This window comes from Trypanosoma brucei, chromosome 8 (assembly GCF_000002445.2).
Source record: "Trypanosoma brucei brucei TREU927 chromosome 8, complete sequence".
Taxonomy (NCBI): Eukaryota; Euglenozoa; class Kinetoplastea; order Trypanosomatida; family Trypanosomatidae; genus Trypanosoma; species Trypanosoma brucei.
The window spans coordinates 1,988,765-2,010,331 of NC_007281.1; the positions used below are offsets into that span (position 1 = coordinate 1,988,765).

Here is a 21,567-nt window from a genome sequence, read left to right on the forward strand (position 1 = left end):
AGGTGCAATAGCAAAAGCTCTTACATTCGCTTGAATAAAATTCAAAAAAGAACATAAGCAAATCTCCGCCGAAAAAAAAAAATTCTCACCAAATGGCGAACAATTTATGTGGAAGGTGTTAGTAGAAGTTGTCGACGGCGCCTTCCTTCACCGTTAATCGTGTTGCGCCCCCCCTTAGAGGTATCTTTTGAAAGCAGCATGTAGCTGCTACCACTTGCTCCCCCCAAACTGCCGAATTCATCCGCTGCATGCTCCTTGTGAAGTGCTACCGCACACCACTTGAGGAAGGAAACGATGTCCGATACGTCATCCGTTTGCAATACCCATGTGTCATTGGCCTCGATGTACTGATCAAGTTCGGCAGACGCACCGATAGGAGTTCGGTAACAAACCACAATCTTCATTGCGCGGCCAAAAAACAAAACGTCATCAACCAGCAGTTCCCCAAACCGCATTCCCACAACTTGGAATACAATCCTTCGAGTACCTAACTTCGAGGCTTCCCGATGAAGCATTCTTGCGCTGTGCCACGAATCAACCTTAAAGACAACACCCACTTGAATACAACTGTTAACGAACTCATCGTATGCTTCCTGAGACTGGGGTTGGGACTCCAGCTGTAATTGCGACCACATACGCTCAACATGAAGCTTAGAACCAACGCTCATGACCCCAACATGGGATGCCGTCTGTGATGGCAACCTACCCTTATCACTCTCGCCCTCCGCATTTTTTTCCAACATATATTCAGCGATGCTCCTTACGCCGAGATGAGAAACAGATGGCAAGTGCTCTTTTGCATTTTCCGATACTTCTAATTGCGGTGAATGTGTCTTCGGCGCATGCCCATAAAGCAGTTGGTATTCCAAAGAAGTGGTATCTTTCAGTTGGCCATAATCACCCAAATGAGGAAAGGATACGTCCATTCCCCGGGGGCGAAGAAGATGTAATTTGCTGGGGAAACATTCCACAAACCATTGGAGTAAGCGTCGGTAACCGAATATACGGTCCCTCTCACCTACTGACGGAATTGAGAGGACGTGGGTTCCCGCCCCCGGACAACCACTGGTACTGTGCGCATCAACGAGGGTGACTGCCGTTCCTGGCAACGCTCGATCTACAAAATTGCCGTAGGCATCCACCATATAGTCCACGTATCCCTTGGACTGATCGACAATAAAGGGCATCCCCTTTGTGATGCATCCCTCCCTGACGACAACAGTTAGCACAAGGCAATTTGAACTGGTAGGGTTATTACTGTTCATTTTATTACGGACAGCATTGACGGAAGAGTTGATACGTACGGACACGCTGTTCCGCTCAAAGCGAGATTGCTGTTTTCTGGAAGTCATATCCTTCCTCTTTACGATATCCTGAACACCCTTTTTTGTTCTGAACCCTTCCTCGTCAAAGAGGTGTTTCGACGACTCTAAAACAACACCTTGAATTGAACAGCAATGCGAAGTATAATCCGCCGCCCGGCTCATACATTTTGGCGGAAATGCGGATGTCATAAGCTCCACAACAGACCAAAAAAGATCGATATTCCTGTCGCCCTTGGCCGAAACGCACACCCCAACACAGCTACGGCTTAAGTCAACACAGGGATTTTTCCTACTACCTCGGTAAGTATGGTCAATAGTCTTCATGGGAGCAAATAATTGAAGAAGATTTGCAGCGCCATCGCACGCGTCAGTTAATACTTCGGTCGCGGATTGGTCAGCGCGAAGTCTCTCCAGGTCCCTGTGGCTTCGAACTAGCGTAACATTCAAACCAGCCCCTCGAAGATCGATAAGGGTCTTGGACACGGCTTCAGCAGCTTTCCGAGCGTTCGAAAATAAATCCATTTTATTGAGCACGACAACGACAGGGTTATCAACGTTTAACGCTACCTTAATGGTTTCGTAGGTCTGGCTTCCAACGCCATCAACCACCGATACTACTAAAGCGATAAAATCGGCAACATTTTGCGCGTGTAGACGCGTTTCAGTAAATGTACGCTCACCCGGTGTATCCAGTAAAGTAACCGTCGGGCGGCGTCCCTCAATATACGGAACCGTAAAGGCCCTTAGACACTGGGTCGATCCCCTAGACTCTTCGCCGCGTAAGTTGGTCTCTTGTAAAGTATCAAGGAAGGTAGTTTTTCCATGCTGGGTGTGACCCATAACTGCGATTACCGGAACTCGAGTAAACGTACGTGGATGCAAACGTTTGAGATAATCAATACCGGTAGAGACGTACACATCTTTTTCAACCCACTGAATGAATCGATTGCTCCCAAATCCAGTGGCGTCACGGGAAATTCGGAGCTCCTCTCTTTTCAGCTCCATTGCCGATTCCCTTCGCACATAATCGGGAAGTCTCTTCAGTATAATGTTCGTAGCAATCTGGTATGGTACAATACACGTGGCAAGGCGTTCGTTCCGGAGACCATACTCTTCCCAGACAGCGCGCTCAACTTCCTTTTCCCGCAAGTTAAGCAGTGGAGCCAAGTCTTCTCGAACTTTGCCACGAGTGTTGCAGTCAAAAGACTTGCAGCGGGCGGAACTGTTCCTCGCGAGAAAGTCTTCTTCGCAGAAATTTGCAAGCCTGTTTGTGCAAGAACGAACAAAACCAACAAAGGAGGTTACGTCCATAACCGAAGGAAGTGAGTAAAATGCATTGCATGGCCTCTTCTGAAAAAAACGAGTGTGACGCATGCTTACACCATCGCTTTCTAGAAGGAGAAAGTGAGGACAAACGACAGATATTGACAACATGATCAATAAGAGATCGGGCTTAAACATCGGTAGGTGTTCACATCAATATATGTATACAGCAAAAGTTTAATAAACAATACCCCTGGACAGAATCAGCCAGTGAGAAAAGAAACGGAAACATTAAATAAAAAGGGGATGTAGTAGGGTACACTGATAACTACACCAAACATACCTAATAAAAATAATACTAGTGATACTAATAAACAAACTTCTTTAAAAGATGCCCAGTCTTTTCCTTCGTTCCTCCACGAAGTGCAAGTTGTCCTGTACGGGAAACTCTCTACGCCTTGAAGAATAAGGCAACACAGAAAAAGGGCAGCATTGCCCTCAATGAAAGCAAGAAGACTCCACTGTCAACCCATAGAGTATAAAGCATCTTCTCACGAGCCATGACATAGCTCGGATGGGTGTAAAAGACATTGGTTGCCCTCCCTCGTACTATCTTGTCCGCAAGCGTTGCACATGACTTTTCCACCTGAAGTGAAATTGAGCGAGCGTATCGCGTGACGACGGGATTTGAAAGGCGATATCCAAGTGAACGAATCATTATTTTTTTTTTGACAACCCCTAGTACAATCAAATATGGTTGCAACAAGTGAACAGTTGAGGAAATGGAGGGGGGAAAATAGTGGCAAATGAGCAATAATAAAGCAGAACTTACCAAACAGTGGGTCAAAAATGTTCGATATATGATTCACAAGAAGGAGAAATTAGTATAGCACGTACAAGTCAAAAAATCATGTGGCAACGGATCTGAAATCAAGAACAAATTGGGTTTCGCCTTTCTCATTCCGGCTTGCTTGAATTTTGATGGGCCCACTGGGGTACATTACTTGAACAAACCCCCGCAAGATACTAACCGCATACCTCAACACATCACTGTCGGGGGGCAAAACACTCCCACTCTCCTTTCCTTGATCGGTGGGTCCATCACCCCCACAATACTTTTCTGAAGAGTCATACGGGTACCCATCAACTGCAGAAACGATTTGGTCCGACTTTGCATCCGAAAATCCTTGAAGCCAGCGAAAATTGTTGTCGATTAAGCAAAAATAAATTTTGTCCATATGCTTCATTCTGTCAACCTTCTTTCCAAACACGGTCTTCCACAGGTGCTGACCCACAAAACGAGCTACGTCATTGGGGGTCGAACCCCCAAATGTTGCTTCTCGATATAATAAACGCTCAGCCGAGCGTAAACCTACAAGGAGACCCAGTCTCTCGATGCCTTTGGAGCCAAATTCAGTATCAACCTCTTTGTTCCTACAAAAATTGATCTCTTTCTTCTGACTGTTGCCTCTCAGCGCATATGAAACAAGTTCTAAACTCAGTTCTGACACCACACTCTCACTAACCAAGCCATGTTGACTCATCCTTTCCTCACTTCACTACATATATGTATATTTTAAAGAGCAAATGTAGTTGGATCGTCCCTTAGCAACCTTATGATAGAGTTTAGCGACTACTTCAGTTACCATCACATATTATACTACCGCTTACAAATGAAATTGCGGTATCACAAACATCGTTGTATAAACACACTGAGAGCACCGTTTTGTTTGGAGTAGTCTTTACCTGAAAAGGGGGGGAAATTATTGCTTCGCCTTGGGGACAACCTCAGACACAGCGTACGGACTACCAACAATGACACACCCCTCCTGTACGTACGGAACAAGTGCATCTCTCAACCCCATAAGTGCATCTAACCCACCGGTTACCCTTCCAAACGCCACGTGCCTCTTATCTAAAGAATCCAATTCCAGTCGATTGTCTGTTAAACAAAAGAAAAATGACTCGTCAAAGCTTGTGGATGAACGGCAAAGAGAGGCAATGCCCACCCCGTGGTTTACACGTCCGATTTCTGCTTCTAGCTCGGAAAGAGGAACGGCCCGAGGGCCTGAACCATCGGCAACCTGGAGTGCCTCTTTTGTCAACCTGACAAAACGGCACCCCTTGTAAGAGCCCCTCTTCGCGTTACGCTTGTCACCCACAGTTGGGAAGGCACACGTTTGCAAGAAAAGATCACATGCTTTGGGGACTTTGTTTACGAATAATTCTACATCGATTCTTGTGAACGGTTCATCACCATCTTTCACAACAAACATCGAAACCACAGGCATGTTATCATCCCCGGTTCCCTCATGAAACTTGTGGACTTTGTTGGACCTCTTGACTGGCATCGCTACGTGACTTCACTTCAAACCCCACAACTCCAACACCAGTAGAAACGAGACAGACTAAATACGTCCAAATGTCACCAATGCAACGTCCTACGTGAAAGCAGAAGTCAAAAAGAGAGCAAAATAATTTTTACACCAGGGGTTTCAATTACATGAAAGGAATTCGCCTGTGAGAACTCGTGTGCACGCGATTTCCATTTTTTTTTCCAGAAAAAAGAAAGCGAAGGACCAGGAAGTAAGTATAAATGAGTATGCCACGCCTGCTACACGTATGCAGTTAATACTTCAACGGCTGATCAACAGGGTGGTTAACTTCAACATCCCTGACCAACTCGGGTAGTTTACCAAAAACACGATGGTATTCGTCCAGTGTCAAGAAAAGGTCACTCTTCACATACATTTTCAGAGACGACGTGTTTGGAAAAAGAGTTGGGTGGCTCGTCCTCGCGTTGTCCAAAAAATTTTTTCTCTTAGAAACGCCTTCTGAAAGGACAAGCGAAAGTAACTTCGTAAGCTTACGTACGTCATCTGCGACCATCTCCGCAATAACATCTTCAGGTACGTCCACCTTTTCAGACTGGGCTACAACCCCAGGAATCTTATCTACAAAACAAACGTATTGACCACCAAGTGGAACGACATCGTCATTTAAATATAGCACCCGCACGTCAGAGAAAATAGGTTCCTCCGTAGACTTGCATTCGGCGTCCATGAGTATCAAAAGTTCAGCCACATATCGATCAACCGCTTCAAAGAGCCCAACAAAGTGTGTCCCATAATCGAGAAAGATACCCGACGGTGGTGAAGGGGGGCAACTCTGCTCGCTCAATGGGTTTCGACTCTTAACTGTAGCTGCATCGATCAGTTCCTGAAACACCTGGGAAAATGGACGCGAGGAGTCCTCCTTTAATTCGCCTGCAATTACTACCTTGGAAATAAAGGGATCCGTTCTATTTCTTTCCATCGTATGAAACTGCTTGAGCATTACATCCAGCAATGTTTGCGCCTCCTCAAATGTATCTGCAGCCCGTAGTTGAGCATCCTCGGCTACACTCGACCCACCTTTTGTCATATTTCAATATCGACGGAAGCTAGTTGATGCGGTGGAAAGTGATAGGGTTAGCAATATCAGACGGAATTTGGCTCTCGAATAAGACACTGAAAGTAAGAAGACTAGGTGCGTCACTAGAAAAGAATACGGCATACGTCATGCCCACATAAACACAAAGGCAAACCGGGAACATATTGTATGCCCCTTCATACCATCCAAGGATATAACAGTAGGGTTAAAGCACCATGTGATCAGTATGACTGGGTTCAAAAAAAAATACTTACATCACGTATTAATAGTCTTCCAGGATGCAAAACATAACAGACTGACTATGGTGAGATTTGCCCCCACAGATGCCATGAGACTTCTGACCGTCGCTACCGCTGGATGTAGGAACGGCGATTTAGTGATATGCATCGAAGTGAGCAGACTGGATGCTGCAACATTTTCAAACGGCATCCGATTCCCAGAAAATGTCTCTGAAAGTTCCAACTCAAGTAAAGGTGGAAAACACGCTAATGCCAGTGAGCAGTAGCTGATGCAACCCACGTAACGGTCAGAAGTGTATCAGAAATGATTCACGATGTTTTCTATATCACAGGTGGAGAGTGATTGTAAAAAAGAGGCTCAGATATTCCCTCTGGCCGAGACTGCAGAATCTAGGTGGGAAGCGCCGCATCGTAAAACAAAAATAACGCCTTCGGAGTCCACCATGTCGCGCAGAGAGTTTTCGGTGATATATTAGTTAGTGCCACGAAAAAAGAACGCAGTAAAAAAAAACCACATGGTACAAAAAGGTTGAATCACCTAACAAAGGAAAAGGGGAAAAAGAGCGTCCAACAACAACCATTACACAAAGAAAAAAGTAAAAGAAATGTAACGACACACCACCAAAGTGTGTAGCAATCCTTTGCGGCCGCATACCTCCGACAAAGCGTACCACATAAATGCACTTCTTGAAGATATGCAAGTTTGCACAAACCCACTTGCCCGAATGTATGCATTTTCCTAGACCGCACCCTGTCCCCTCTTTTTTTCCTTTTTACAGGTGGCTGAGATGCTATGAAAACATGGAGACCCTCCCCATCTCACAAACACACCCCCTCGCGAGAACACAAACAACGCTCTCGTTATAAACGGCCTGTTCCACGGCAAAGCGTGGCGTTAGGAAAGCTCTTACATATTCCTCATTACGACTAGGCGCGTCGAACGAAGAGGAAGGGGTACACGGGAGAGCACTTCCACATCCTACCTCTTTCAAGCTTGTGCAGAAAGCGGATCGGGTCCCCCGTGGGAAAGCAACCATCTTCATGCAGCACTTTTAGGGTAGGACACCGCAGTCCGTGTGGGGAAGTTCCCTTGAGGCATACCTCCAGAGTATTAAGCTGAGTAGCTACATTGTGTCCGTGTTTGTACCTGACGAAAACAACTCGTTCGACGCCTTTCGTTGGGAAGTCTGGGCACCGGAGGAGTTTTGGAGCCAGATTTGGCACCAGGGCGGTTCCGTCACCCACATCTCCTCTTGCTGTGTCTCCCGCCGGGTGCTCATGCCTAGCGACTCTGGCCACCCCTGACATGGACATATTGCTTACCCCACCAACCGCACCTGTGGCACCTTCCACTCCGACTTTCGATTAATGCTTTCTTTTTTTGCGTGTGTGTAGCAGTTCCCGACCCCTTGCTGAGGAAGAAGGATGTTGATGTTTTCGCTATCTTCCTGTTCGCCCCCATCCCTGCACTCCTTGCCATCTTGACCTTCATTTACTAGGCTAGCCCTCTCATTGCCTCACATATTCCGCCCCCTAATTCCGGCGTCAGTATTCCCCCGATCAACGGGGGTGTTGCCTCTTCATATATTTGGGCACGTAACCCCAGTGACAGTGCCTTGGACATGTAGGATGTCTCGGTTGTTCGACCACCATATGAACATGCCACCACTACTCCGTGGTGACTCCCGCATACAAAACCTGTGATCTGCCAACTGAACATTCCACCCGAACGTTTCGAGCGTACTCAGCGTCCAAACATTTCTCCGACTGCTTGTGTGTCGCTCCCTGTGGAGCGATACCCGTCCTTTCCGCTCTTGCGCAGTTGGGCCTGCGCCTGCCACCCTTCGACTGGCGGAAAGCTGTTCACCAAAAGCGCTGGATTCGCCACCGGTCATGGGTTTTGCATAGGAATCGCGCGATTTCACGCGCTTTGTTTTTTCGCAGACACCTGGGAGATGCTGTCCCTCCACCTGTTGAAAGTTTTCAAACACGGATATTGGCATCCGTCTGACGGGGTCATCCTCCATATATTTCCTCTGGAGTGCCCCTGGAACGTACCCCCCGGATCTCGCACTTCTCTGCTCCAGGTTGGAAATGCCACTCTCTTCTTCCTGGGAATAGGTTCCGTTTGAGCACGGTAGATTGCGGATGGCATTATCTCACTCGTGGTGCGCACACCTTACAACTACTAGGGAGGCCGTTCCGTCATCTTGGATGCACGCTATCTCCTGGGATGTGGCCGATCTGATTTCTCAAAAGAAGAAAAAGAAAAACATCTTCGGTTGGTGGCTCGCGGTACTGATTCCGCTGGTAGCCTACCAGCGGCATCAGAGGTTACACAGCCGTAATCACTGCCAGAGTTGTTTTTGGTTAACCCGTTCTGCCGATGCACCGTATCCTTGGAAAGCGATAACTGGGCAGGCATCTGCTTCGCGGTTCTTTTTCTCCCATGTGGCCATATCCCTTTGGCTATTTTCATTCGCGCGGTGGAGCCACAAACCAAAACTATTCCCCCGCCCGTTAACCCTCTGAGGCAAAGGGGAGCCACAAAAGTTGTTGGTGGTTCACGCTTACTACCGCAACCGGTGGTGTTTCCACCACAGCCCAGCGGTTGCCGCTCAGTTGCGGCCACACTGGAACCCTCTTGAAAGCAGGCTGCTGTGACAGTAAGCGGGTTGGCAACAGCTACGCTGGGGCAAGGGTTATTGTTGAAGCATCCAAGCTAGGTGGGTCCCCTACATCTTTTGAGTGACGGTGGCTGAGAATGGATATCCCACCTTGATTTGTCAGCAGCTCACACCAGCAAACTTCTAAAGTGCTGTTATTATCGTCATGCCGCGATGGTTCAGAGAAGAGAATGGTGTTGGCTGCTCGCCATTTTCTTTTTTTTTTTTGGGGGGGGGTCTGGGTGGGGCACAGGCGTGTACGCCTCCCTCTCGAGAGTCAACGCCCAGTCGTTTATAAGACCGTGACGTGGCCAGAGTGGCCCATGGTAGGTATAATAGATTTCCCTCTGAACATTATGTTATAAAGCGGGGAAATTTGTGCTAACACTCAATTTTACGTTTGCCATACACTGCCTTTTTGGCACTGTTAAACTGTCACTTGCTCAGGAATGCCAGTGCTGGTGGTTTGGATTCTCGTACACAGTGTTTACCCGGATGTTTACAGCGTTTCCGGCAGCGTTGGTTGACCGTTTACTGTAATCTCGAATGACTTCTGATCTTGGGTTGCAGGTGTTTGCTTACCCAACGTGGCTGTGACGGAGGTCCCAGTGATGTGTTTTCTCCCCCGTCACTTGTAAACGCTGGAGGCTACTTAATATCTGTTGATAGGTTTTTAAAGTGGGGAAGGAAAAGTATCACCTCTGCAAGGAAATTAACAACATCCCGCTTATCTCGTCTCGCAATGCGTCACTAGCGGGATGCTTCCCCCTTCGCACTGAAGTAGGAAACTCTGCCATTTTTAAAAAAAACCTGGCAAAAAGTAGATGCACAGTGACCTCTTGTAAAGCGGCGTTGTTAACTTAATCCGTGCGTTTTTGTTTAGTCGCTTTCAAGCGACATTTCTGTGTATATCTAGGCATGTGTGAGGATCCTCTCCATATCCTCGCCGGTCTGATGTTTGCTTTGTTGCGCACCTGAGCGTTAACCGGGCATCCACGGGGTTATGTTGAACACCTAACTGTGTGATTCTGACAGGTGAAATACTGTTTATCCTTGCCGAGTGATTTATGTTGATTAATGGCTGAGTGACAAACGTCCCTGATTATGCTAACAGCACCGTCAGACAACTGACACTCGCTTGATGGTTCACATAGTGTCGTCACACTCTCTACATTCCATAGCCGGCGCTGTACTTAGATTTGTTTGTTTTGCAGTCTTACTTTCACAAGGAGTAACGACCTTACTTGAAGTATATATGTGTGTGCTGTGCTTGATTGACGGAGTTTCCCAAGGGAGCTGTTTCTCACCTCTTCCTTTGTGGTGCCGTATTTACGGTGGCAAGTGCGACCAGTCACGCTTCGTATTGGTGGTGGTGGTTCTTTGTCGGCCACTTTAACCGCCGCTTTTGGGCACTAATAAATTTATCGGTACCATTTTATAAGGTGTGTATATTTTTTTGCCCGCAGTTGGCACGTATAAAACAGCTTCCGGCTCCTTTCCTTTTCTATTTGCTCATCATTACGTAGAGTTTCGATGGCCGAACCGTTCTCGACGATCCTTGGAACCGACGGCAGCGGTGGTCGGTGTAAATACCTGAACAAAGGGATTGTAGGATTGGGTTCCTATGGTGAAGCATATGTAGCGGAGAGCGTGGAGGATGGGTCTCTTTGTGTAGCAAAAGTCATGGATTTAAGCAAGATGTCTCAGCGGGATAAGCGGTACGCGCAGAGCGAAATCAAGTGTCTGGCCAACTGTAATCATCCAAACATTATTCGTTACATTGAGGACCACGAGGAAAATGATCGGTTGCTTATTGTCATGGAATTCGCTGACTCAGGCAACCTTGATGAGCAAATAAAGCTTCGGGGCACAGGAGATGCGCGCTACTTTCAAGAACACGAGGCCTTGTTTCTCTTCTTACAACTGTGTCTTGCCCTTGACTACATCCACAGCCATAAGATGCTGCACCGCGATATCAAATCTGCCAATGTGCTGCTCACATCAACAGGACTAGTTAAGCTGGGAGACTTTGGATTCAGTCATCAATATGAAGACACCGTATCAGGCGTCGTTGCAAGTACGTTCTGTGGCACACCGTACTACCTGGCACCAGAGCTGTGGAATAATAAAAGGTACAATAAGAAGGCTGATGTGTGGTCGTTGGGTGTTTTATTGTACGAAATTATGGGCATGAAGAAACCATTTTCAGCAAGTAATTTGAAAGGTTTGATGTCGAAGGTTCTTGCTGGCACATATGCTCCCTTGCCGGATAGCTTCTCGTCCGAATTTAAACGTGTTGTTGATGGTGTCCTTGTAGCGGACCCTAATGACAGACCAAGTGTAAGGGAAATTTTTCAGATACCGTACATCAATAAGGGTCTTAAATTATTTGTGCAAGCACTGAAGAAAAACGAACGAATCTCGGACTCGGTGAAGGAGGTCCTCGTAACACAGGTCAGCGAAATCTTATCCTCGGAAGTGAGCCCTGATGCACATCGTTTCCTGGTATCACAAATTAACTACGACGTTACACACCGAGGACATGTAAACAAACTGGGTGGTGGAAACGGGAAGTCGTGGAAACCGAGGTTTTTGCAGATTGTTCGCGGACAGCTCATTTTAACAGATGATGAAGAAGGAAATAATCCAAAAGGCCTAAACCTTGAACAAGTGCAGGGTGCTTGCCCGGTGCCTCACAGTACTGCAAAGAGAGATTTTGTGTTTGCCCTCAATACGGTCGGCGGAAAGGGTATGTGGTTTCAGGCTGTATCACATGGGGACATGGAAATGTGGGTTCACGCGATTCAACGTGGTATAGGTGTCGCCTAAATGTGCTTTCGCTTGCTTAACGATTGTTTTAATTATTTTTTTTTATTGCTGTGAATACATATTTTTATTCTTTCAATTATTAGAAGAGACATGGGACTGCGGGGGTAATCTATAGTTGTTCGTTTGCTTTTTTTGCTTGTTTGTTTGTGCGTATGTGTGTCCGGTATTAACGCTCTGTGTTGCTTTTGTGGCAGCTTGTGCTATATACGAGCCCAAAAGAAAACTGTTTTTGGTGGCGTCACTCCCTGTTCGGTTCATAAACTTTCGTTGTTGCTCCATCCGCGCGCTCCGTGCCAAACATTATAGGGTATTATTACGCAGTGTATTTTTATATTAGATGGCAACCAACGCGCGCATTCTAGGGTTCAACTCTCCCTCTGCTCTCGTCGCTGCGGGTGACGACTTTCTCCTAGGAGCGGGGGGTGGCATCGTTATCCGACGCAAGGAAGAGTCGTCCCAGTGGATCCCTTGTGAAGGGCGCTACGCGATCGGTGCGCTGGCGTTTTCACCCTCTGCAGGTTTGCTGTGCGTAACTGAGGTGAAGCTGGATGTGTCGCTGCACGTTTTCCGATTTCCAGAACGTCACCACCTGCAGTGTATTGATAATGTTGCGACCGTGGATGTGCAGCACATGTTATTCTCGAGTGATGGAGAAATGTTAGCCCTTCTAACATGTATACCAACAACTTGTGTTACTTTTTATTCAGCCGCTCGCGGCAACAGATTGGTGAAATGTGCCTCGACCGAGCTAGGCGGTGTCTTCTGCAAGCACTTAACGTTTCCGTTGCATCGGCATGATTGTATAGCCGTTTTGGAACCACACGGTGTTCGAATTGCGTGCAACATGGATTCGGCCACATTTGTACCAAGTATTCTCACATTGAGTTCGAAGGGACACTATTTTCACTCTTGCGTATGGGGCACTGAGGGTCTGTACTGTGGTGCTGGTAGGGGTCAGGTAGTTCTCTTGGACGAGCTGAGAACAGATATGAAGAATTGTATAAACTGCGAAACACCTCACAATGTTACTGCTCTACTGCAAAACGGGACTCTTTTATTCATTGGAACGGAGTGTGGTGATGTGTTTACTTACAATATTGATCAGAAGGCACAACGGCTGCTTGTGAGATTAGGTCGTTCGGTAGTTCGTTTACTGACGTTACCAGACGTAAATGATGTTTTAGTTGCAACCAGTACCGATGTAACAAAAATTTCTGTGGACACCGCGCAGTCTGTTTTTGTTCGACGCCGGAGCGCCTCCGACACTGTGAAGCTTCTGGTGTTGGGAGGTCTCGTCGTGATAGTGTGTTTAGATGGGAGTCTCGTTACTTATGATCAGGACACGAATACAGCGGTGCACAACCCTGTCAGATTTCCCGAGAAAGTTGTAGATGCGTGCGTCGTGGACTCCGTAGTGGTAGTCGTATATGACAGCGGGTTCGTCCGTTCCTTCACAGTGGAAAATACCGTTAGTGTTGTTTCCCAGATGAAGGTAAGTGACTGTCCCTTGACCGCTTGCACATCTGACGGAGTTTCACTCTTAGCTGTATGTGACAAAAATGTAGTCCATTTCATTGAGGTGGCAGATGGACTTCTTGAAACCGCAGCCTCCTCGGATATATTCGCTTGTGCCGTGACTAACTTGCGATGGGCAGTGAATGGTGGACAATCGGTGCTGGCAGCATGTAACAATGGCGAGGTGCACAACTTACGCTTCACTGGGAAGTGTGATTCCGCGTCAGCTGGTGTGACTGTTGATATGACTTGGCGCTTGGACTTCCCGGTTAACGACTTTCTGCCTCTCTACGGTGACGGCGATGTGATCAACGTCTTCGTCCACTCGGTGGACAAAGACACCAAGATGTACGCCCTGGAGCGGCAGCGAGTAAAGGAGAGTAAACCCCTGAGGCCTTACTTCCTTATGCGTGATCATGAATGCGGTGGCAATGTGCTGCAGCGTCTTGGAGGGGATAGCATCATTTCCGCAGGAGGAGATGGCAGAGTAGTTGTAAGGGATATCTCACACTACTTGATGAAATTACCTCCTGTGCCACCGACGAAAGAAAAGAAACACCCACTTAAGGAATTTTTGTTACGACCGTTTGGTAGGGGCGGTATTACGTGCCTCTCGGTGTGGAATGCTGCCGGAGGGTTTGTCTGTGGAGGAAACGATAGTGTTGTTCATTTAGTTCCCGTTGGGAAATCACCTATCCACTATTCATGGAGTGAACCCTTCTGGCACCAAAGAGCTATCTCAACATCACCGAGTCGTGCAAGTTCTCCAAGTGATGCTGAAACACTTTCAGCAGAACGGTCGCGCTGCCGTATAATATCGGCTCTGGCCGACCTGAGGATGGAAGTAGAGAAGCTGCTCCAGGAAAGAACCCCAACTGTGCGCGCAGAAGACTTCCTTTTGCCTGAACAACGACAAGCGTTTAACGAGGAATGTGAGGTGGAGATCCACAAGGCGAGGGAAGATGACTACTACAGCCTGGTTCACAATGAGTTCGTGCAACACACGATCAAAACTGAATGTTGGGACGTCATGGAGGTGCAACGCTCGAAAATCGTGAGCATGACAGATCCCGAAACGGAAGTTCACAACTTCCATCTGCGAAAACCTTGTGCCCAACGAGCAAAAATACAGAAAAAAATCAAACTGATGAGGGCTATACAGATAAAGACTGAGGAGTGCTTTACGTTGTCATCACTAGTTAAAAGGGCTAAGGAGGGGAACTTATGCACGGAGCAGCAGGTTTGCGGGCCCCCCAGTGATGTAGACGAATTGCTTTATGACACTTTGGACGTCTACACCGGCCCTCGCGCGACCATACAGTTGATTTTGCTAGAATGTAAAATTCTTCACGAAAAAAAGTCATTCAACATCCGGTTTGACACCTTGCGGGAGCGCAAGAGCCGAGAGCTGAATCTCATTGCGGAAAGGAACGGACGTTGCGTTCGCATCATGCAGCAGCTGGGAGAGCACACGTGCCCACCAAATGTTTTATTCACTCCTGTTTTTGATATAGAGGAAGACCCCCAAACTGTCTTTGAGGTTTTTGACTCTGAGATTGACCCTGAACTCCTCAAACTAGCCGTCAAAAGTGACGATGGGGAGCTTGTAGTTTCCCCTTCCGATGAAGCTGCTTTAAAGACCTGGATGGATGGCCTCGAGAAAGTCACCGAGGTTCTTCGCGTCAACGTGCCGATTCCCCCATTCGCTGACAACTCACTCGAGCAATATGTACCGCCTGAAGAGCGGAGTGATGAGCAACAGAGAATATTTGAGGAGTATGAAAAAGAGGTTGCAGAACAAACTGTGTTGATCAATGAGAAGAAAGAGTTACTGCGAGGGGAAGTTGCAGCATTGGTGAAAGCTAACATGACTTCTGCGAAAGCAATAGATGATGAGATTGACGTGCTAAGAACTGACCGTATGCTAGTCGCTCAACTCGTGGACGAGCTGGAGCTACACCAGGTGAATGCGCTGTGTCTGTTTCTACTCAAGAAAACGATCCGCAATAAGTTTCTGGGTGTCAAGCGAGAGGAGGAGGACCTTCTGTGCCGGTTGAGGCAATTGGATAGTCTTTACGAGTACCGCCTGAAATTGTATTTGGCCTCGGAGGCGAGGGTGCAGGACTGCATTGAAGAAGAAAAGAACATGATTACGGACATGCGCTGTTTGCCCCCATTCACCGATCCGGATTGGGGAGAGAGACTGAACAGGCGCTTCACGACTTGGCGTTCCAAGTACGAGGATGGCCTGGCTAAGGTCCCGGAACCCACTCGCTCGGGTGTGGTTCCTATTCCACTATGGGAACAGTACTGCCAGTGCTGTAGGGCAGTCGTGGAGGCAAGGGATAAAATAATTCACCTTAGAGGCGAAGCAGACGCACTCAATGATGAAGTGGTAGAGGTTGAGACGGAAAAAAAGAAAGCACAGTTTGCACTTGACGACAAGGAAAAGGCCGAGGAGGCATGTAGAAAAGAAGTCATAGAGAAGGTACTCGACATACAAAACTTGTACACGCTGCAGCAAGGACAGGTGCAGGATGAGAACGCTATGGTGAGCGATGATTTCACCGACTTCTCCATTCGATGGGTGAAGAACATTACAGATTACAACGACCTTATCTTCGCTAGCTTTGACGAAATACGATCCCTTATGAGTCGTTCATCACAACTTCGGCAGTCTATGAAAACATGCTCTTGGGAAACAGAACGTCTGTTATACTGCATTGGAACGCTAGAAATGGAATTACGGCAGTTGCACACATTAAGAGTGACTCGGCAGATGCAGGAGACCATCCATACCGGCGCTGTAACGTCTCTCGAAAGGGAAATAAACAAGATGGATGCACGAATCGAGGCTGTTCGAAGTGTCATGTCAAAGAAGGTTGAGGAGCGTAACCGGGTCATATCAAAGCTAAAAATGCAAATTAACGACAGACGCGCGGAGAACCAGTACCTGAACAACCAAGTCCAAGCTCTGACAAACAGCGTTGAGGATAAGAAAGCTGTATGGGGTATGCTTGGGGAACACAACAATGATAAAGATCGTCTCCGTGAGAGGATGAGGGAACTATACGAGAATAGCGAACTTGAGGAGTTGGCTCGCTGCCAGCAAGAGGAACTTGTTCGCCTTAAAAACGAGGTAGATCGCTTGCGTGAGGCCACATTTCCCTCATTTGCTGTTGTTACGAGGAGGACCGCCAGATGATGGCGGTGCCCTGCTGACACTGGCGAGGGGGGGCAAGTGAGGCAGAAGTCGGTGTTATTCGGACAAGTGGCAGAAGGAAGTATTATGTAGCAAGTTGGAAACTAGAGAGTTGCGCTCCATTTCGTGACACGGTGGTTCATGTATTTTAGAGCATATACTATCAGTGAACTAACGTCATCAGAAAAATTTGCCCCACTAGGGCCTTGCAATTGTGGCCTGTGTGCTTACCCGTGTGCTACTAACTTCTATCTTCTGCACAAGCGCTTTCTTTTTTTTTAAGTAATTGTTGTTGTTGTTGCTTTAGCTGGAAAGTAGTGGTGCTGTGAAGCGAATGGAATTTAACGCATCAACTACCAACGAGCGTGAGCGGCGAATCAAATCTGTGGAGGAAGTACTGCTCCGCATCGCTAAGCATGAGGGTGTTGTTGGATATCTTGTGCTGAACCCTGCAGATGGGCGAGTTATGAGGTATTCAGGTTTTTCATCAGATGAACGGAAAGTCAAAAAGTATGCAGATAAAATAAATGGCTTCACAGCGTTGGCAGCCTCCACCATCCGTACTATTGACTGGAAGGATGACCTAACCTTCCTTCGTATGGGTCTCGGGTTGACCGAAATACTGATAGCACCAGACGTAAACAAGCAGTATGTTTTGATTGTCGTGCAAGAGATCAGATCTTGATAGAGGAGCTGTGGAAATTGCTATGGCAGATGATGCAGGCTGTGCGGTGGTAGCTGGCTGGGAGATGTTTCTTTTGCTTTAAATTTCTTTCTGAGCATTCGTTTTGCCTTGTGGAAATGGGAGACTTGGGGACGGCAGGATAATTGTGTTGTTGTCGTGTATCCTTTTCCGAAAAGAGGTGGCGCAAATACCTCCTGTTGCCTAATTCCGTTTGTTAATGTTCATGTGTGTGCATGTATGTGCGCGTGCTTATGTGTTGTCCCTTTCGTTCTTTTTGTCGTTACGGGTAGTGATGTACGCTGTGAAACCGTGGGGTAAGGTCCTGCTCGTTGGCAGCGGTGTAGGCGCGTATGCGATGGGGATAGGCATGCGGTGGAGAGAGTCTAATGTCCAGTTAGTCGAGAAGCGGCGTGATCCCAGCCATGAGCTCAGCAACAGGAGACGTTGCGTGATTACAAGCCAAACACTGAAACTCCTAAGGGACCTCGGCTGCACTAATGCCAAGGTCGAGAGGATTCTTCAAAAGGCTAAGGGTTGGCGTTTTGTTAGGCCAGACTTGGAGACGATTAGGGAAGGCAGTATTTTTCCTGGTTGTGCAGATGGTGAGTCGGTGTACCATTGCGCGGAGGGTGCACTGCAGCGCACACTGCGCACCGAGTACTTACGGTTCGGTGGTGACATCAGTTGGGAGACGGAAGCTTTTGATGCATTTGAGACAGGTGATGGAAGTGGGGCTTGGAGCTTGCAGAAGATGTATGGCCTTGAAACAGAGGCTGAGGCCATCATCACGACCGCTAAAGGAACCTCACTTGCCTCGCTCGTGATTGCGGACGATCCCGACCGGCTGGCGGTGTTATTTGACGAAGAGACAGGCGTCTCCCCGGGGGGAAGGCAGACCACGGAAAGAATCTTTGGAGCAGCTGATGTAGTAATCGTTGTGGGATCAGGGTTGGTAATTCACATGTGGCATGCTGATAATGTCATTACATGGAGGCTCATTAGAAAAGCCCGGAGGGAAATTCAAGATCTCCACTCTATAGCACTACATCCAGCTATCCAAGAGGTGCTAGGGAGCAGTACCAGCAAGTCCTCCCGCGTCTTGATCGTTCCAGCCACCACACCAGCAATAAAAGACTCTGCCCGCGATGTAAAAGTGAGCGTGTTGGGCGATGGCCTGCTCCCTGTTGATCCATTTGAGTGGCGGGGTGATCGGGCGCGATGTGGTGTGGAGGAGGCGTCGGCGCTCTGCCGGGCCTTTTACGGGAAAAAGTACCACCGCGGTAACGTTCCTCGCCTCTTGAGAGAGGTGGAACAGGACGCGCTAGCGAAGCGGGCGGCCATACTCGCGAGAGATCTAAGGGATGCTGAGCATTTTTTGGCTGTTCTTCCAATTATTGATGGGGAAGACCATGCTCATACAGAGAGCACGTTCTCTCAATTGCCAAAGTAAGGAGTGAAATGAATGTGGTCGAGGAAGGAAACAGCCAACTTCTGAAACAAGACGAGTGGTGTGAACCACTCCGCTTGAAGCATCATCGGGATAGTTGGGCTCAAGGGGGGTTCTCTTCGTGTGCTGTTCTGTACTTTTTTCTATCCTCCACATTGCATTCACTTGTTCTGGTCGTTATCACTCTTCTAGGGATGCTCCGATACAACGTGTTCTACCATGGAGACTTTAAGAAAGTCCTGGTCGCCAACCGTGGAGAGATTGCATGCAGAGTATTCCGTACCTGTCGCGAAATGAACATCCGTACGGTAGCCGTTTGTTGTGAGGGTGAACCCAACGCGAAGCACGTGTTGGAGGCCGATGAGGCATTCGTCTTGGGCCCACCCCCAGCGTCCACGTCCTATCTGCGAGGCGACCGCATCATATGCGCAGCGAAAAAACTTCAAGCTGACGCCGTGCACCCGGGCTACGGATTTCTTTCCGAAAACGCTGAGTTCGCTTCGGCGGTTTTGGCAGCGGGGCTGAAGTTTGTAGGACCACCGCCGGCCGCCATGTTGTCAATGGGCTCCAAGAGTGAGAGCAAGCGCATCATGGAAGCGGCTGGTGTGCCCATCGTGCCTGGCTACTACGGAGAAGATCAAAACCCCGATCGGCTGTTACATGAGGCCAAAACTATTGGCTTTCCGGTCCTGATCAAGGCTGTTTCCGGCGGTGGCGGAAAGGGGATGAAGATTGTGATGGAAGAAACTGAGTTCCACCTCATGCTTGAGAGCGCCAAGCGTGAGGCCATTAACTTCTTTAAGGATGATCGCGTTATTTTGGAGCGATACGTAATGCACCCCCGCCACATTGAATGCCAAATTTTTTTCGATAGTTTTGGCAATGGTGTTTTCTTCTTTGAGAGAGATTGCAGCGTCCAAAGGCGCCACCAGAAGGTGATTGAAGAGGCCCCGGCGCCAGGTCTCAGCGTGGACATGCGCCGCCGAATCGGCGACGTAGCTTTGACGGCAGCAAGGGCTGTCGGATACGTCGGAGCCGGTACGGTGGAGTTCATATTTGACACTGAGAAAGACGAATTTTTCTTCATGGAGATGAATACTCGCCTTCAGGTGGAACACCCGGTGACAGAGCAGGTGTGTCAGGTGAGGGGGAGGCCATTGGATCTCGTGCGGCTGCAGTTGCAAACGGCAATGGGCCTTCCTCTGGGATTCCGTCAGGAGGACATTTCTATGAGCGGAGCCAGCGTCGAGGCTCGTATTTACGCCGAATCGCCGAGGAATGGGTTCCTTCCCGTGGGTGGCCGCCTACGTTACCTTAAAGAGCCTCCCCAAGGCAACCGAGGTACTGTAAAGGTGCGCTTGGACACGGGTTTCCGTGCCGGTGACGACGTGTTAGTTCACTACGATCCTATGATCGCAAAATTGGTTGTGTGGGGTGACAACCGCGCCACCGCCCTCGAGGGTCTGCGGACGGCACTGGCTTCTTATCACATTGTGGGTGTGGAGACAAATATTGACTTTCTTCAGTGCTGCCTCTCGAACCCCGGCTTCGTCGAGGGGGGCGTGACAACTAGGTTTATTGAGGATAACAGCGTTAATTTGCTCCAACCAAGGGAAATCCCAAATAATGTTTTGGCACTAGCGGCTGTGTCGTATCTCTGCTCGCAAAGAGGCACGTCTACGTTGTTTTGGCCGAACCGCCAGATATCTCAGGGTGTCTGCTTTACTGTGGGTGGAAACCCTGTTGTCGTTCGTGTCACTGTCTCCACAAAGATGTGTTTCACCTGCGACTTTGACAGCAGTTCTGTGACAGTCTATGTTGAGAGCACGACCAACATGCCGGATTCTTCTACCTTCATTAGGGTTACGGTGGACGGAGAAACACGGTTTGGTTTCACGTCATTTGTCACCGACAGCGAGGTAGCTGTAGCACTGCCGCAGGGTTTCTACACGTTGGCCCTGCAACCTCTGGCCACAGACTTTGGGAGTACTTCTGCTCAGGCCAACGGCTCCGCGTCCGTGCTCAGCCCTATGCCTGGGAAGGTCACAAAGCTGCTCGTTGCCGATGGTACGCTTGTGCAGCAGGGTCAGGCAATACTTATACTTGAGGCGATGAAAATGGAGCATGTTGTGAAGGCATCATGTGACGGAGAGGTGAAGTTTTGCGTTCATGCAGATGGCATAGTCGGAGGAAGCACTTTACTTGCCCATATTGCCTCTGCTGCAGTTTAAAGCTTAGAGGCGCTTCGACTGCAAGTTGTAGGGGCCTTCAACCGGTTTTGTTTTCCTTGCCCTGTGCAGCGCCATCCACATTGGCTCGTACAGCGCATCCAACGAAGCTGTGAGTCTTGGTTTTGCAACTACTGTAGTTGGGGACTTGTGTTGTATTTAAAGGTTTATTTGTTTATGTGGTTGTGAGTGTGAGCAACTTAACGAGCGGACGGATAACTCAACGATGCTAGCGGGTTGTAGTAGCCTTACCAGTGTAGTGAAGAAAAAGATGCTTGGGGGCTCGAGGGTTGCCGTGCAAAATGTGCCGCGTTATTTTCCTTCTTTTTCACTGTCGTCGCTCACCGGAAAAACTGGCAGATTGGAGGTTCCTTCGCTTGCCTCGGAGTGTGGACCCTTTATTCATCTCTCGTTTGTAGCTTCAGATCCATTATTTTCTTTATACCTGCCTTTTTTTTTTAGTACTTGGGGGGGACGCTTATCGTATGATGGGAAGGGGGATAGCCTGCCGAGGGTTCCCGCCTTGTTAAAGCGTGTCACCATTGCTGCCTAAGGGCCAGCCGCGCAAAGCTGAATAAATGATGTTGGTCAGCTGCAGAGCGTTGAAGTGTAAGATATTTTCTGCCGGAAAGACATCCACGCGTTTCCTTCTTTCCTACTCTTTCACAAACTAGCGCTAGATCGTCACGGCCGCGGTACAGGAGGTGATTCCTTCCAGTAGTCACGTTAATTGTTG

At 48.3% G+C, this 21,567-nt stretch overlaps 10 protein-coding genes across 10 annotated transcripts, besides 4 other annotated features; 5 read left to right on the forward strand and 5 right to left on the reverse strand.

Moving 5' to 3' along the window:
- Positions 1–7,420: part of a sequence feature (sequence corresponds to BAC RPCI93-30K1) that runs on past the window's edge.
- On the reverse strand, positions 105–2,699 carry Tb927.8.6880 (translation initiation factor IF-2, putative; the record flags this gene model as incomplete). The annotated part of the gene is made up of 1 exon (XM_842425.1): positions 105–2,699. One exon carries the CDS (start codon positions 2,697–2,699, stop codon positions 105–107), a length of 2,595 nt encoding a protein of 864 aa, XP_847518.1.
- Tb927.8.6890 (hypothetical protein, conserved) lies at positions 3,040–3,306 on the reverse strand (the record flags this gene model as incomplete). Its single annotated transcript, XM_842426.1, has 1 exon — positions 3,040–3,306. The coding sequence occupies one exon, from the start codon at positions 3,304–3,306 to the stop codon at positions 3,040–3,042; it is 267 nt and encodes an 88-aa protein (XP_847519.1).
- On the reverse strand, positions 3,497–4,132 carry Tb927.8.6900 (hypothetical protein, conserved; the record flags this gene model as incomplete). The annotated part of the gene is made up of 1 exon (XM_842427.1): positions 3,497–4,132. One exon carries the CDS (start codon positions 4,130–4,132, stop codon positions 3,497–3,499), a length of 636 nt encoding a protein of 211 aa, XP_847520.1.
- Positions 4,352–4,939, reverse strand: Tb927.8.6910 (cyclophilin, putative; the record flags this gene model as incomplete). The annotated part of the gene is made up of 1 exon (XM_842428.1): positions 4,352–4,939. The coding sequence occupies one exon, from the start codon at positions 4,937–4,939 to the stop codon at positions 4,352–4,354; it is 588 nt and encodes a 195-aa protein (XP_847521.1).
- On the reverse strand, positions 5,217–6,011 carry Tb927.8.6920 (hypothetical protein, conserved; the record flags this gene model as incomplete). The annotated part of the gene is made up of 1 exon (XM_842429.1): positions 5,217–6,011. One exon carries the CDS (start codon positions 6,009–6,011, stop codon positions 5,217–5,219), a length of 795 nt encoding a protein of 264 aa, XP_847522.1.
- Positions 7,421–21,567: part of a sequence feature (sequence corresponds to BAC RPCI93-10K10) that runs on past the window's edge.
- Positions 10,459–11,754, forward strand: Tb927.8.6930 (serine/threonine-protein kinase NrkA; the record flags this gene model as incomplete). The annotated part of the gene is made up of 1 exon (XM_842430.1): positions 10,459–11,754. One exon carries the CDS (start codon positions 10,459–10,461, stop codon positions 11,752–11,754), a length of 1,296 nt encoding a protein of 431 aa, XP_847523.1.
- Positions 11,781–11,801: a sequence feature (AT_rich).
- Positions 11,870–11,914: a microsatellite.
- Tb927.8.6940 (hypothetical protein, conserved) lies at positions 12,092–16,474 on the forward strand (the record flags this gene model as incomplete). Its single annotated transcript, XM_842431.1, has 1 exon — positions 12,092–16,474. One exon carries the CDS (start codon positions 12,092–12,094, stop codon positions 16,472–16,474), a length of 4,383 nt encoding a protein of 1,460 aa, XP_847524.1.
- Positions 16,806–17,156, forward strand: Tb927.8.6950 (dynein light chain 2B, cytoplasmic, putative; the record flags this gene model as incomplete). Its single annotated transcript, XM_842432.1, has 1 exon — positions 16,806–17,156. The coding sequence occupies one exon, from the start codon at positions 16,806–16,808 to the stop codon at positions 17,154–17,156; it is 351 nt and encodes a 116-aa protein (XP_847525.1).
- Positions 17,374–18,606, forward strand: Tb927.8.6960 (hypothetical protein, conserved; the record flags this gene model as incomplete). The annotated part of the gene is made up of 1 exon (XM_842433.1): positions 17,374–18,606. The coding sequence occupies one exon, from the start codon at positions 17,374–17,376 to the stop codon at positions 18,604–18,606; it is 1,233 nt and encodes a 410-aa protein (XP_847526.1).
- On the forward strand, positions 18,798–20,834 carry Tb927.8.6970 (3-methylcrotonyl-CoA carboxylase, putative; the record flags this gene model as incomplete). The annotated part of the gene is made up of 1 exon (XM_842434.1): positions 18,798–20,834. The coding sequence occupies one exon, from the start codon at positions 18,798–18,800 to the stop codon at positions 20,832–20,834; it is 2,037 nt and encodes a 678-aa protein (XP_847527.1).